This window comes from Python bivittatus, unplaced genomic scaffold (assembly GCF_059951505.1).
Source record: "Python bivittatus isolate LINGU-HERP-01145 unplaced genomic scaffold, Pbiv_v1 ctg000580_np1212, whole genome shotgun sequence".
In the NCBI taxonomy this organism is placed as follows: Eukaryota; Metazoa; Chordata; class Lepidosauria; order Squamata; family Pythonidae; genus Python; species Python bivittatus.
The window spans coordinates 31,886,646-31,903,501 of record NW_028277087.1 but is presented as its reverse complement, the minus strand read 5'-3'; the positions used below and the strand labels follow the sequence as shown (position 1 = coordinate 31,903,501).

General features: G+C 40.2%; 1 protein-coding gene across 4 annotated transcripts in view; it reads right to left on the bottom strand.

The window, feature by feature from the left end:
- SYNE3 (spectrin repeat containing nuclear envelope family member 3) overlaps positions 1–16,856 on the bottom strand; it is an 89,665-nt gene that overhangs the window by 22,455 nt on the left and 50,354 nt on the right. For all 4 annotated transcript variants that reach the window (XM_025177664.2, XM_088149880.1, XM_088149878.1 and 1 more), the window contains exons 12-17: positions 15,509–15,658; positions 13,842–14,005; positions 11,537–11,615; positions 7,986–8,138; positions 6,390–6,539; positions 5,134–5,172 (exon numbers count right to left, since the gene is read on the bottom strand). In XM_025177664.2, the coding sequence (XP_025033432.1) occupies positions 5,134–5,172; positions 6,390–6,539; positions 7,986–8,138; positions 11,537–11,615; positions 13,842–14,005; positions 15,509–15,658 (735 nt within the window). The remainder of the gene's footprint in view (positions 1–5,133; positions 5,173–6,389; positions 6,540–7,985; positions 8,139–11,536; positions 11,616–13,841; positions 14,006–15,508; positions 15,659–16,856) is intronic.

The window sequence follows — 16,856 nt, the reverse complement described above, 5'->3', positions numbered from 1 at the left end:
CTATACCTCCTTACCTGGGAATAAGCCCTACAGAATTCCAAGACTCACTTCTGAAAATAAATAATAATATATACCAACTGCACAGTTTGCAACCCATGTTCCCCATTTCTCAGATGTTCCTAGAAGATCCCCCACCCCCAAACAAACAAAAGTAATAGAAATATTCATTCTATCTTAATATGGATGCTGAGTAAGATCAAACTGCATACATTTCCTGGTTCCTCTGTGATACATTGAGGTTTTGTAACAGATACTCAGAGATTTCTCAGTAGATGGCAAGTCATTATGGAAAAAGTTATTTGAAGGCAAGGCATCTAAAGCCCACTGGCTTACATGTATCCATTTTATGATTCTTGGGACAAGTGTGAAAGAAATCTCCCTAGACTTGAACTTCCCTTTGGGAAGGTTGCTAGCAATCCTACAAAAACAATGAATTCTAGGAATGTATGCTCTCTATTCATTTTTATACCTTACTAGATTTATAACCTCTCTATTGCATTTCTTTCTTGTATTTTTTCCATAACAACTTTGAGATTTATGTTCCATATGTGGCATTGCTTCCTTGTATTGTTCCCCACATCGAACAACCCTTTGGGTATTTGGGCTCAGAGACAGTCCAAAGTCACCCAGTAGGCTTCTTGGCTGAAGGTATACTAGAGTCTTGGGCTCCCAATCCTAGTCTAACATCTGAACTGTCAGACCACACATTGGAAAAGCCACTGGAAAACAATTGGGGTGGGGGAGGGGGAAATAGCCATATGGAAAACTCATTATGTAATGCCTATAATTGGATATTGAGATATTTGACTAGAGGTTGTGACTGGATGGTTAAGATCAATGTTGCTGCTCCTATGTGTTCTTTTAGAGATGAAAGTATTAAAGCATGATAAATTGAGTGACTAGAAAATAAAGCCCCTTCATGGATCACTGCCTTGTCGTGGCGAAGGGGCTTGCGTAACTCAGTGAAGCCATGAGCTATACCGTGCAGGGCCACCCAAGACGGACAGGTCATGACAGAGAGTTCTGACAAAATGTGGTCCACTGGAGAAGGAAATGGCAACCCACTCCAGTATCCTTGCCAAGAAAACCCCATGGACAATGTTAAAAGGCTAAAAGATATGATGCCGGAAGATGAGCCCCTCAGGTCGGAAGGTGTCCAATATGCTACTGGGGAAGAGCGGAGGGCATTTCCAAGTAGCTCCAGAAAGAGTGAAGCGGCTGGGCCAAAGCCGAAAGGACGTTCAGCTGTGGATGTATCTGGAAGCGAAAAGAAGGTCCGATGCTGTAAAGAACAATATTGTATAGGTACCTGGAATGTAAGATCTATGAACCAAGGCAAGCTGGATGTGGTCAAACATGAGATGACAAGATTGAACGTCGACATCTTGGGAATCAGCGAACTGAAATGGACGGGAATGGGTGAATTTAATTCGGTGAACATTATATCTACTACTGTGGGCAAGAAACCCTTAGAAGAAATGGAGTTGCACTCATAGTGAATAAGAGAGTGGGAAAGGCAGTAATGGGGTACAACCTCAAAAACGACAGAATGATCTCAGTGCGTATCCAAGGCAAACCATTCAATATCACAGTCATCCAAGTCTATGCCCCAAATCCACTGATGCTGAAGAAGCTGAAGTTGACCGCTTCTATGAAGACCTACAACACCTTCTAGAACTAGCACCAAAAAGATGTCCTTTTCATCATAGGGGGATTGGAATGCTAAAGTAGGAAGTCAAGGAGTAATCGGAATAACAGGCAAATTTGGCCTTGGAGTACAAAATGAAGCAGGGCAAAGGCTAATAGAGTTCTGTCAAGAGAACAAGCTAGTCATAGCAAACACTCTTTTCCAACAACACAAGAGACGACTCTACACATGGACATCACCAGATGGTCAATGCCGAAACCAGATTGATTATATACTTTGCAGCCAAAGATGGAGAAGCTCTATACAGACAGCAAAAACAAGACCAGGAGCTGACTGTGGCTCAGATCATGAGCTTCTTACTGCAAAATTTAGGCTTAAATTGAAGAATGTAGGGAAAACCACTAGACCACTCAGGTATGACTTAGATCATATTCCTTGTGAGTACACAGTGAAGGTGATGAATAGATTTAGAGGATTAGATTTGGTAGACAGAGTGCCTGAAGAACTATGGACGGAGGTCCGTAACATTGTACAGGAGGCAGCAACTAAAACCATCCCAAAGAAAAAGAAATGCAAGAAAGCAAAATGGCTGTCTGATGAGGCTTTACAAATAGCTGTGGAAAGAAGGAATGCGAAAAGCAAGGGTGAAAGGGAAAGATATAAGCAACTGAATGCAGATTTCCAGAGAATAGCCAGGAGAGATAAGAAGGCCTTCTTAAATGAACAATGCAAAGAAATTGAGGAAAACAATAGAATGGGGAAGACTAGAGATCTCTTCAAGAAAATTGGAGATATGAAAGGAACGTTTAGTGCAAAGATGGGCATGATAAAGGACAAAAAGGCAGGGACCTAACAGAAGCAGAAGAGATTAAGAAGAGGTGGCAAGAATACACAGAAGAACTATACAAGAAAGATCTTAATGTCCCTGATGTCCACGCTGGTGTGATCACTGACCTTGAGCCAGATATCCTAGAGAGTGAAGTCAAGTGGGCCTTAGGAAGCATTGCTAACAACAAAGCTAGTGGAGATGACAGGATTCCAGCTGAGTTATTTAAAATACTAAAAGATGATGGTGTTAAAGTGCTGCACTCAATATGCCAGCAAGTTTGGAAAACGCAACAGTGGCCACTGGATTGGAAAAGGTCAGTTTACGTTCCAATTCCAAAGAAGGGCAACGCCAAAGAATGCTCAAACTATCGCACAATTGCACTCATTTCACATGCTAGCAAGGTTATGCTCAAAATCCTACAAGCTAGGCTTCAGCAATATATGAACCGAGAACCACCGGATGTACAAGCTGGGTTTCGAAGAGGCAGAGGAACTAGAGATCAAATCGCCAACATTCGCTGGATCATGGAGAAAGCACGAGAGTTCCAGAAAAATATCTACTTCTGCTTCATTGACTATGCAAAAGCCTTTGATTGTGTGGATCACAACAAACTGTGGCAAATTCTTAAAGAGATGGGAATACCAGACCACCTTACCTGTCTCCTGAGAAATCTGTATGCGGGCCAAGAAGCAACAGTTAGAACCGGTCATGGAACAACCGATTGGTTCAAAATAGGGAAAGGTGTACAACAAGGCTGTATACTGTCACCCTGCTTATTTAACCTATATGCAGAGTACATCATGAGAAATGCCAGGCTGGAAGAATCACAAGCCGGAATTAAGATTGCAGGGAGAATCATCAACAACCTCAGATATGCGGACGATACCACCCTAATGGCAGAAAGTGAAGAAGAACTAAAGAGCCTCTTGATGAGGGTGAAAGAGGAGAGTGCAAAAGCTGGCTTGAAACTCAACATTAAAAAAACTAAGATCATGGCATCTGGACCCATCAATTCCTGGCAAATAGAAGGGTAGAAATGAAAGCAGTAACAGACTTCATTTATTTGGGCTCCAAGATCACCGCAGACGGAGACTGCAGCCATGAAATTAAAAGACGCTTGCTCCTTGGGAGGAAAGCTATGGCAAGCCTAGATAGCATATTAAAAAGCAGAGACGTCACCTTGCCGACAAAGATCCGCATAGTCAAAGCTATGGTTTTTCCAGTAGTAATGTATGGCTGTGAGAGCTGGACCATAAAAAAGGCCGAGCGCCGAAGAATTGATGCCTTTGAACTGTGGTGCTGGAGAAGACTCTTGAGAGTCCCCTGGACTGCTAGGAGGTCAAACCAGTCAATCTTAAAGGAAATCAACCCTGATTGCTCATTGGAAGGATCGATAATGAAGCTCAAGCTCAGATATTTTGGCCACCTAATGCGAAGAGAGATCTCTTTGGAGAAGACCCTGATGCTGGGAAAGATTGAAGGCAAAAGGAGAAGAGGACGGCAGAGGATGAGATGGTTAGATAGCATCACTGAAGCAATGAGCATGAAACTGAGCAAACTCAGGGAGGCAGTGAAGAACAGGAAGGCCTGGCGCAATATGGTTCATGGGGTCACGAAGAGTCGGACACGACTTAACGACTAAACAACAAGAAAATAAAGACAGAAAACTCTGTTTGAATCAGCAAAGACAGGCAGTATGATGCGAAAGGGCACCAACGTAAAATATCCATTTTACTTCAGCATTGCTAGCTACTAATATGTACTTTAGCAATATTTTTCTAAACAGGTAATGTTTTCCACATAACAGGTAACTTGTGACAGACCCACAGCATGCTTTCAAATATAAACATTAGCCCCCCAAATTTGACTGCCTCTGGCTTAACTAGTTAGAGATTGCAGTGGTCTGAACAGTTTTTCTCCATGTGATGCCTTCCAGATCTATCCGACTTCACAACTGTGGCACCATCTTGGGATATCTAGACTGCAAAGTCCTATGAACTGACTAGTCTATAAGGCAATTCCCTACTTACACCCGACAGGCTGAAAACTCCTCAAATGATTAAATACTACTAAATAATATGATCTACCACAAAGCATGTTAAACTGGAGCAGTTATGACCACAGCAGACACAGAGGGTGAAGCAGGACATAAAGTTACTGAAATATTACACTGACCAGTTGGCTGAATCCAAGCCAACGTGGAGGCTTTGAAGGTTAAAGTATTAGGATTACATGGCCGATCTACTGAGAACTAGAAGTTATTAACTGCTTATCTGAATATTCTTCAGGCAAGCTGCCTGTTAAAGTCTAATTTAGTTCCTCTGCTATCCACAACATAAACTTTTGGGAACAAAGAGATAAAGGCCTGATGCAGGTCTATTGCCTAAGAAAAGCCAAACTTGCACTACAGTTTATATGTACTTAATCTTAAACAAGCAAACAAACAAACAAACACCTTCCATAGCTCTAGGCAAACTATTCTTCTGACTTTATCAGGAACAACTCTCTTTTTCAACTCTGGAAACACTGATCAAGAAATGTATGCATTAACTGTAATTATGAGCAAAAAGATATAGGCACCTAACTTATGGTTTAAAGAAATAATTCAACAGTTACATCCCTTCTTCCTTTTTCTTGTTGACAAAAACAGACTTACCTTTCTGAATGGGGTTGGTTCTTTGAAAGAGCTTGTCATCTGTTTAAAAAGATACAATTTTAAAAGCATTAATCAAGAAGGTTCCTGGTATGATTTAAAATGCAATTCACAGGATGAATGCTGTTTTAAAAACTGTCTTCATTTGGACAGCTTAAAGGAGCAGGCAATTTCTATTTAATGAGTTTTGTAGTACCCGTACCACTTAAATTCTAACTGGATTTTGTTTCCTAACAATTTAAGTAAGACATCAGCTTAAGGCAGAAATAACCTAGGTATTACTGACCCCTATTGATATGATATTACTTTGCAGGAGGCAAGCTGGTTAAAAAATATAGATCCATAAAAAAATGCAAAATGTTAAGTTTTCCTGGTATCATCTTATTAAGCATCCTTTTTTTGAAAATATGTTTCATTCAAACATTTGGGTACCGAGAAGAACAAAACACACACTGCCTAATAAAATAAGTTCTACTTTCTATATATAAGAAAGCAAAGATTAAACCAGACCAGCCAAAGGCTAAACTGGCTGAGAATCCCAAGATTACAGTTCCAACAATCTGGGCAGTGCTGGGTCTAAGGACACTAGAGTAGACAATACACGCATTGCATAGAATATATACTCTGTATCTCTTTTTCCTGTCTTTCCAAATGACCTGTACTATATAAAATAAAAAGGCATGGTAATATACAATAATTTCTATAGTTTTACAAGGAGCAGCCAATGGAATAGATTTAATATACTAAGGTAGAAATGTTATGCAAATCACATTCAATCATAGATGGAAAGCTGTGTCCCTCCAAGTAATGCAAATTATAGCTCTTAATATCCTTCACAATTGCCTGTGCCAGCTAGGACTGCTGAGTGCTACAGTATTAACAATATCTGGAAGGATTTGTATTCTCCACCCTTTTACTGGAAAGTATGTACGCTGCTGTCTTTGATGGCAGTCAAGTAATGTGTACTCATAACACTAAACAGTAAAAATAAGAATAACTTTTTTGGGGCAGAGGACATGGTAGATTTGTTTATAGAGAAGCTATTTGCTGTTCTACTATCTTAAAACTGCTAAGGATTTTGCATAAGCATTATGAGATGAAATGTTCTATATTCTCTGTAATATTTGATCCTGGACAATATTTTTGAGTGGATTGACCAGATTTCTATTAAACATAGCTATGTATCTTCTCTTATTTATATTCATGTTTAATGTTGTTCTGTTGGGCAGAAGGCAGTATACACAGATCATAAGACCTACCAATGTGTTGTTAGAGTTATTCAGTTTGGATTTGTAGAGCATCCATTGGAAGCGCAATTCCTCTAGTTCATCCCAGTTCCGGCCAGCTGGTTGAAGATGCAGAAGCTCTTCAAAGTGATACTGACCTTCAGGAACCCTAAGCTGAAGCTCCTGTAGGGAAAAGAGATATCAATGTTGAGGGCTTGACAGAGTGAATGAATAGAGCCCTACAAACTTTGAAAATGGTATAGGAATTTGTATTTATGGGTAGCTTCCAGTATCAGTACATATTGGAGGTGTTTCAGAAATATCTTCAAGCAGAAAAATGTGTAACAGGATTATCATTTCCACAAATATGTTAAAGCATAAAAAATATAATATGATGTTATTCCCTGACTTGGTACTTCATGTTTAGTATTTATCAGACATTCAATTACCTTAAAAATATAGAGTGCAAGGTGCCCTTGGATCCATATTAATCAGAGGATCAGATCTAAAAATGAGCCATGTCCACTTTAGGCTGGTCGCTTAGCTATGCAATTTTTAGGAAAGAAAAATCTGATCACAGATTCATAGGTCTATTTGGATTATTATAAAGTACTTGACTAGAAAAATTATTGTAAACTGTAGCCAATACAAAATATAGCACTATTTTTTTTTCTCCAGCAAGGCACTTTGTAGACCATCAGTTCAGCCATCAATAGACACACAGAGATAAACCATATTTACACACCATTCAAAAGAGACAATAAAAAAGTTAAGAAGGAAACAAAAATACCAGAACACATCCTCTCCAGCAGCCAATACCCAGATAAGCAGGGATTAAGACCAGACAAACAATCACGCAGAAAACAATGCCCTGATCAAGGAAGTACCTAGGAGAAAACCACCCACCCACCAACACTGGCAGGGCATGCTTCTGTACATAAACAGGGAGCAAAGCCCACACTCATTCACACTGATGATCTTACCTAGTCAGGTAATGAAACGTCTGCAAGCAAACAACCAAGCCCACAGACCACCAAGGATTCCACTTTGTAGACCACTTCACACAATTCTTGGAATATCCTTACTGGCCTCCAATTTGTTTTTGGGAAATTTGCACACCATTTAACAAAGCTTTTTCACCTTTAAAGTCCTAAATCAGAGTTGGGGAACTTGTGTCTCTGATTGTTGCTAGAGTATAACTGCAAGCAAGCCCACCTGCATGACTGGACATTGAAGCTCGGTAACAACTCAAGAGAGATGGCTTCAAGATCTCTCTCCACACCGTGCCCTCCTTGTTTTCTTCTGTTTGTGGAAGTTTCACTAATCAGAGTTTTTTAATGATGCTATTGAAAACAATTTAACATTTGCTTGCAGAAGATCCCAGTTCAGTTATGGCATTTTTAAGGAGAGATAGGAAAGACTCCTGCATAGAACTCTGGAAATGTACTGCTAACCAGTTTAGTAGTCAAAACTGAATTAGATGAAAGAATTGCATAACTGGGTATAAAATAACCTTGTACATTCTTATCCCTTTGTTACAGACTCAGTCAGGATGGCTTCATAAGCACATCTAACAACATGGTACCAAATTTGATGTGAGGTTAATATGGAATGCTGGGTTCAACAAACCTTTAGCTTGCTATATCTTGCCTTGACTTCTTCATTGCTGGATGAATTCATGGCAAGAATTTTAGATAGCTTGTTGTTTTCTCTTTGCAACCATTGTTCAAAGTTCTTAATAAGTTGGAGCTCATTAGTATCTTCACCCTTAGCCACTTTCCCCTGAATTATAGAAAACAAAGAAAAAGACATAACGTAAATGCAAACAAGAAAATAAAACCTCCCTTTTACATATATATGAAAGTAAATGATTTTTCTTGAATAAATAAGATAAAGGGGTTATTTCACACTGAATGATAGATTGAGTAGGGGAGAAGTGACAGATTTTTCATAAAGATTTCAAGTACCATCTTAGTGCATATACACAATTGAACTGCCAAATAACTATAAATAAATAATTTGCTCTAGTTACTTCTGAGACTACAATGTTTAAACCAGGGATAAGCAACCTGTGGCACATCAGATGTAACAACAACAACAACAACAACACCTAGTTAGCTGCTGCAAGAAGATCGCACAGACTGACGACAACCAACAGCATGACAAAGTAGCAACAATGGTGCATTGGAATATCTGCAAGAAATACCATTTGCCTGTAAGCAAGAACTGGTGGATACACAAAATGGACAAAGTGATAGAAAATGAAGAAGCTCAAGTGCTCTGGGATGTTAGAATTCAAACAGACAAGCACCTGCCACACAACACACAACTGATAAGAAAGACAAAAAAGTCTGGATGGTGGACATTGCAATACCTGGAGAGAGCAGAATAGAAGAGAAAGAGCTGGAGAAAACCACAAAATACAAAGACCTGCAAATAGAAGAAGAACTATGGCAAAACAAAGCAAAGATAGTAACAATAGTAATAGGCACCTTGGGCGCAATCTCAAAACATCTGGAGCACCATTTGAACACCATCGGCATTGACAAAATCACCACTGGTCAGTTGCAAAAGGCAGCTTTACTTGGAAAGCCTAATCCCGCGACAATACCTTTAACATTATTAAAGAACAACATCTGCCTATCCCAAGTCCTTGGGAAGGTCTTGATAGATGGACAAAAATGCCAAATCCAGTCTAAACATCTAGCTGACTGTGCGACCAACCATAATGTATCAAATATATGTGTTGCCGGACTCCTGGTGAATCTGGCCAGTTTACAATTGTTAAAACATTTAAAAACAAGGAACAATACAAAAAACACAAAAACAGCACAAGGCAAAAAACAATGATGGCAAAGGGGGACAACAGAAAGGGGCAAAACAACACAAAGGAAGAAAGGGGCATCAGCCATCCTCTCCAAAGGCCTGGGCAAAGAGCCAGGTCTTTAAGGCCCTTTGAAATACCAGTAGGGTGGGAGCCGTTCGAATTTCTTGGGGAACCTCATTCCAGAGGGCAGGCGCTGCTACAGAGAATGTGTGCCTCTGGGGTCCAGAGAGATAGCATTACTTAATCAGTGGAACCCGGAGCGTCCTAACCCTGCCAGATCAAACTGAATGGGCAGATACTATGGGAGACAGACGGCTCCTCAAGTAATTAGACCCTATGCCATGTAAACATAAGCCATGCTTTCTATGAATACTGGGAGTTACAATTCAGTAAATCTGGTGTGCCAGAAATTAAAATTAATGAATTTAATTACCCCTGGTTAGAATTAATTTTTTTTCTAAGTTTGGTCTGTCAACCTTTGATTTTTCTTGATGAGTACAAAATTAGGTTTGAGACTTATTTTTTAAATTCATGCTGGTTGGTAATGTCAAGTGATGGAAAATAAGATTTTTCCAGTTTAGCAAGATTGATTGAAAAGGAATAGAATACGGTTACAGAAATCTTAGCAATTGGATTCCTTTAGAACCCAATTCTTCTGTCAGCTAGTTGAGGTAGGAACTTTTTCAGTGTTTTACTAATGGACTCTGTAAAAGGGTAAAGAGGGTAATGGTTTGCCTGATCACAAAGAAATGTCAGTAAGTGAGTCTCTCTCAGGCTCTGGACAGACCATTCTGAGTGTTGTAGCCCCTGCACATCTGGAGTCCACTAGCTGAGGAAAGCTGGCCTGAACTAAATGCAGATGTGAAATTAGTATCCATGAACCAGCCAATAACCTGAAATTCTGCAGGTTGGAAAACTCGTTCAGACTGATGTAGAGCAGAAATGATACAGAGCGTTTGGGAGATTTGGGCTAAAAATTCATTTTTTTCCCTAAAATTGCTAATTTCTTTATTTTTACTAAATATCTCATTTATTTTGTGGTTCATTGGGAAAAAAAATACTTCCTTCATGTGTAAACATTTAATTTGCTGCAGTTCTTACAATAAGTGACAAATACAAATGGTTAAAGTAATGAAAACACATTTGTGACCTTTTAGCAATTACTTCATTTTAAACTAAACAAACATTTAATGAAATAGGCATTGCTTGTTTACATTTTCATTTGTTCTAAAATGAATGCATTCACACCCAATTTAGGAGAGAAGCTTAAAATAATTTAAGGAGCTGGAAAGAACAAAACTTTCAGCATTCAAAATATTTTACATCTGAGAATGGACTTTGTTTCCAAGGTCAAGACTGTCTACAACGAGGAGACAAAATGGTGGGTGTAAAACATGAATCAAAGTCCTGTCCCTTTCTATGTGCATTGACATTGTAAGCATGTACAACGGTGGCAAAGATGCTCAAGGAACATTTATCTCATCTTTCTAGAGTAACACCAAGACCCCGAAGAAATCAGAAGCCCTATCATTTGGGAAATTCCACAGGAGCATGGAGACAGACTATTCTAATGTGTCTCCCATCTTTACATGCTGAGAGGCTGTGTTCATCAGTTCAAATCTCATCATAAAGTGGTCAGACTATGACAAAAGGATGATGGCTAATGTCTCCACTTTCATATGACTCTCTTCACTCCTTGGTGCAAAATCCAAGTGAAAAGGATGTCCTACTTTATGTTGGGTCAGTAACACTTTTCCTATTAACCTAAAATGGCAGACTTAAAAGCCCCTAACAACAACAACAATTTTTAAAATTTATATACCGCCCAAGTCCCAGCGACTCTGGGCAGTAACTTATTGAAATGGTCCCACAGTTGTTATGGAAGCTGTGAAATCCTGAGCCAGTACTGATAAGGCAGCTTATATCTTGATACTGAAGTCCCAAAGGATCACCTTCCCAGGATATTTTGACAAAGAAAACACAGGACTCATCCAATCCTGTTTCTATTCAGGAAGCTGGCAAAATATATTTCATATGGCGTTTGGAAATGCTACCAATTAAATAACTGCTGCAGTTTTGTAACTTTTCTGTGATTATTAGAGATAATTATGTTAGTAGGGTGAGATATTTATTTTTAGGCAGTGTACTTTTACTATAGAATGTGTGGTAGAAATGCGGATGAAGGAAAGCAAATTGTTCTATTCATGCATGGCATCAACCAGTTCATCTAGGACACACTAACATCATACATGCATAGTGTTCTAGGATACTCCTGCAGATATCATGGGAAGGTCTTTCCAATTAAACCTTTATATAGTAAAATTATTTCATTATGCCTATATGGTTTTCTCACCCATGAGTGGTTGGAAACATCCCCTTTCACCTGCCTGTTGCCCACACAGGTTATCTTCTTACCCACATCAACTGCTGTCCTATTTAGATGGAAAGAGACTAAAATTAGCAAAACAGCAACTGAAGAGGGAGAATTCTTAATTAACACACAACATTTGTAAATATACTGACTCTGGGTTTTGCTTCACGTATATCACTAAGCCAGGATTTTTAACCATGGTTTACTGAACAATTCATAGTGGTCTCACATAACAGTAAACTACAAAGGGTGGGACCATTTAGGTTAGCCAAAAAGAAACAAACCATTAACAAACCATTATGACCAGATTGTGTTTCAATCTGCACGAGAACCCAAATCAAGAGTAGATTTCACAACTTACTGTATAGTGTAATGTGTTTTTATGTGTCTGCCCTTCAGATAGTCTACTTGTGCTGTGATCAGCTCATGGCCTGACTACTACAACACATTCTACATAGGGCTGTCCTTGAAGACCAACCAGAAGCTTCAGCTGGTCCAGAATGCAGCAGGGCAGGCATGCTTCTGTACACCCATGTAACACCTCTGCTCTGCGAATTGCATTGGTTTTTGGTTTGCTTCTGGATGTCATTCAAGATGCTGGTTCTTACTTATACCAGGGCATGGAATGGAGACAGTCTTGGTCATGCTAGCAGATTACTTCTGTTGGGATCTGAATGGAGATAATGCACCTGCCCTGAGTCTGTCAGATCCCTCTGCAGCTTTCAATACCATCAATCATGGTATCCTTCTGGACTGGCTTCAAGGGTTGGGAGCTAGGGACACTTTTTTTACAGTGGTTCTGCTCCTTCCTCAGTGGCCAGTTCCAGTCAATGGTGGTGGGAGAGGAGAGATTGACTGGGTGGCTGCTTCCTTGTGGGATGCCACAGGGATCGGTCCTCTCCCCACTATTGTTCAATAGCTACAAGAAATCACTGGGTGAGGTTATCTGTCAGTTCAGGAGATGACACTCATCTCTACATCTCTATCCAGGCTGTACTGGAGAGGCTGCTTAGGTCCTGTTCTGGTGTCTGGAGGTTCTGAAGTTCTGGATGGGAGAGAACAAGCTTAAACTGAATCCTAGCAAGACAGAGTTACTGTTTGTTCATCAGGGTGCTCAGATGGCTCCAGTGATGACTCTTGATGGGAAAGTACTAATTCTGAAGGAGCAGGCCCATGACTTTGATAGTCCTCTTAGTTCCTCTAGATCAGCAGGTGGAAGCTATGGCTGTCCCAAGCTTCACCCTGTATGCTAGTTACAGTTATACCATGGGTGAGAAGACCTGGCTGCCCTCAACACTAGTTAGACTATTGCAATAGCTCTACATACCATTATTTAATTATCATTTGGAAGTATCAGTTGGTCACAACTGCAGTGGCCTCTGCATTATCTGGGCAAAGTATATTATACCCATGGTACAGGCTGTGCACTGGCTCCCTATAGGCCTCCAGGTGCAATTTAACATGCTGTTGTTATAACTTATAAAGTTGTTTATGGCTTGGTACCAGGTTATTTGCAGGACAGCATTCACCCGCTAGAACTGGCCCAACATATTTGTTCTTGCTGGGAAATGCAGCTGGTGGTTCCCCACTTTGGGACATGCGGGGGACTGAGCCACAAAGGGGTTCCTTTTTGGTAGCAATGCCAGCCCTCTGGAATGGTCTCCCACTGGGTTTTAGATTAGCCCTGACCTTAGTGCCTTCCATAAGCAGTTGAAAACAAAGCTCTTCTAGAGAATATTTGGGCTTGATGCCTCTTTGTTTGTACTGTTTTGGATTCTTTTTGATCTGTTTGATTTCTGGTTGATGTGTTTTCTGTTCCTGGATTTTATTAATTGTGATGTTTTAATGTTTGTATTCTTGAAAATGCTGAGAGTCCAATAGGAGTGCAGCAGGATAGAAATGTAATAAATAAATAATAAAAAAGGTGCTAGACCAGTGTTTCTCAACCTTGGCAACTTTAAGATGCGTGGACTTCAACTCCAGAATTCCCCAGCCAGCATGCTGCCTGGGGAATTCTGGGAGTTGAAGTCCACACGTCTTAAAGTTGCCAAGGTTGAGAAACACCGTGCTAGACTGTAGCCTGCATTTAGTAAAGCCACAATCTGGAAAAAAAACCTGCACACAACTTTTAAATATTGAACAAGTAGGAAATGACAATATACTCATTCCTATTCCTATTTCATTCCCCCCCCCCGCCCGCACAATCCTTTTGTCTGCTCTTTTCACCAGCCAGCTATAGGGTTAGCCTCAAAAAAAGCCCTGAAATGAAAGTGCAAGAACCTCTTACCTTGACATCAGGTTTTCAAGGAACTCGAATGAGTCCTTCAGCTTCTTCACCTCAGCCTGGATATTCACAGCTCCCTCTGAAGAAGTCTCTTTTACAACCAAATGCCCATGGGCTTCAATGAGATGTAACTGGATCTCTCTACCTGGAAACTCAGTTTGCAATCTCTAAAAGGCACAAGACACAAACACATCAATGTACATGATACACTTCTGTAGAACTGACATTTAGGATCATTATTCTACTTGCATACTGTATTTAGCTCTGATTCAGTTTAAATTTTGTTAACATGTATGGCATCTGTTTCACTAATATAAATGAAAGAAAAAGTACACATCTGGAGCAAGAACTTTGTCATTTACTAAGAAAAGCCTCCAAATACTATTCATGGAATCTTATCCACTGATGACAATATTATAAATGAATACCTAAAAACTATATGTCTAAGAACAGAATACTCTTCTGATCAGGCCAAGATCCCCTTTAAACGAGGAATGGAGAATGTACTATCTTAGGGCTACAAATGACTTTTGGCCTAATTCCCAAGAGTCTTTGAAGTAATAACTTCAAGCTTCTGGTAAGAGTTTGTATCTTTGCAGCCTGCCACAATATGCAATTTTGTCAGATCATTAAAGTCCTTCATAGAAAAATGTATGACATTTTGTTTCCCTTGGTGATATCAGATGTGCTGTCAAGAAGTCAACCAGCAAGAAATGGAAGGTAACGAACTACCTATAATATGGCTTCTGAGCAATGATATTCAAGACCATATCGTTTCTAAATCTGGAGATCCCATGTAATTATTTATACTGTCGTGTGAGTTACATATGAATTAGACCTCCACAATACAGGCATATATAAATTTCTCTTGCTTTTAGGTGTTCATACAGCCTTTGAAAAACAGTGTAATGCAAAATAAATACAGTGGTACCTCGGGATACGAACTTAATACGTTCCATGACTCTGGGCGTATCCCGAGTTGGTCGTAACCCGAAGGAAATTTCCCCATAGGGTTCAATGTAAATCCGGTTAATCCGTTCCGCCCTCCGAATTTGGTCGCACCCCGAGGCAAATATCCCCATAAGGTTCAATGTAAATACGGTTAATCTGTTCCGCCCTCCGCCCGAATTTGGTCGCACCCCGAAGCAAATTTTCCCATAAGGTTCAATGTAATTACCGTTAATCCGTTCTGGTGTCCGTGGACCACACGTCAGGGGCGGGAAAATGGCCGGGCGCCGCACAGCGCGGCACGAAAACGGCCGGGCACCGCGCTGTGCGGTGGGAAAACGGCCGGGCGCTGCGCGGCGCCGCGGGAAAACAGCCGCGGACCACATGTCAGGGGCGCAAAAATGGCCGCGGACCACGTGTCAGGGGTGGAAAAATGGCCGCGGACCACGTGTCAGGGCGGAAAAATGACCGTACCCCGAGGCGGAGTTCGCACATCGAGGTAAAGTTTTGCGGCCGGAGCTGGTCGTAACCCGAAAAGTTCGTTAGTAGAGGCGTTCGTATCCTGAGGTACCACTGTAGTACTTTCTAAGAACAACAATAACACTGGCCTCTTGCTTTTCTGATCCCTAGACCCTGTGAAATTTAAGCTTCAGCTGAATCCTCATATTTCTGCCCACTGTAAAGCTCACTAATAACCTTACAAGAGAAGAAAGCTTCTTCACCTCCAAGTCCAAAATTGCAGTGTGACTTTTGGCATCGCAGTAAGATTCCAGTTTCTGTTTGGTCACTGTAAGCCACTGTCGGAGATCTGATACTTTGTCATTAAAAGCCCAGTGTTTCTGAATGTGTTGCTTACTTTGTGCAATCATGATCTAAAAAGAACCACAAGAAGAACCATCACTATTAATAAGGGAACACCATTGGAATTCCTTCTTTGGATCAAAAAGCAGGTAGAACGTTTCCTTGCAAGCTCCAAAATGCACTTTATGTATCTCCAAAATGAAGATTCCAAGACAAAGGCAGGATATTACAAGTGGCTTATAGCATCTTCTAGAGTCATTCAGACACAGTTGTGCTGATATTAATGACAATTTTATCATCTCAACAACTCTAGAGGATGCTATAAATCATCAGAAGAGAGATACAGATAATCCTCGCTTACTGACCACTTGTTCAACGACTGTTCAAAGTTACGATGGAGCTGAAAAAAGAGACTTACAACTGGTCTTCGAAGTTGCAGCCATTGCAGCATCCCTGAGGTCACATGATCATGATTTGGACACTTGGCAACCACTGCACATTTACAATGGTCGCAGCATCCCATGATTATGTGATAGCCATTTGTGACCTTCACAGCTGACTTCCGACAAACAAAATCAGTGGAGAAGCTGGCAGGAAGTCGCAAGTGGTGGTCACGTGATGTCACACTTAAGTCAGGCATGGCCATGTGATTTTTCATTTATGACCATGTCACTTAGCAATGGAGTTGCCAGTCCCAAGTGGCAGTAAGTGAGGATTACCTGTAATTGTATGTTTCCTTAGGTGCAAATCCTAATGAACCTAATACAAATTCCATTAAAGTAGGCATGAATAGGACTGTACTGCACATTTTATGAGTTCCAGGCTTATACTCTATCCTGATTTTGTAAATTATTTTGCTATTAATAAAATAAGTTTCTCAAACAGAAAAAAAAAGCCCAAAGTAATATGTTGAAGTGAATGAATATTTGACATAATTTTGTCTTAACTAGCAAAAGACCTTCAGAGTTGCAGATCTGAATTTGACCACATAGTGGTGCTCCATGAATAAAAATGCCTTATGCATCTCTTTCTGATGAAGTATTATGCAGCCAAAGAAATATTTCTACAAATATATTATTAATGCTTAATTTTTTCTGTGCTCCTACATTCATTTTTTTAATTACTCAGAACCAAATAACTCCAATTGTCATCTGTGCTTTACGAGTGCATACAGATTCCTTTACACTTTTATCAAAAGGCAACTTGGCTTGATAAAAGTAGCTCAGATTTACTCATCCTTTGCAAGTGAAACTCTCCTGGAAGTGGTAT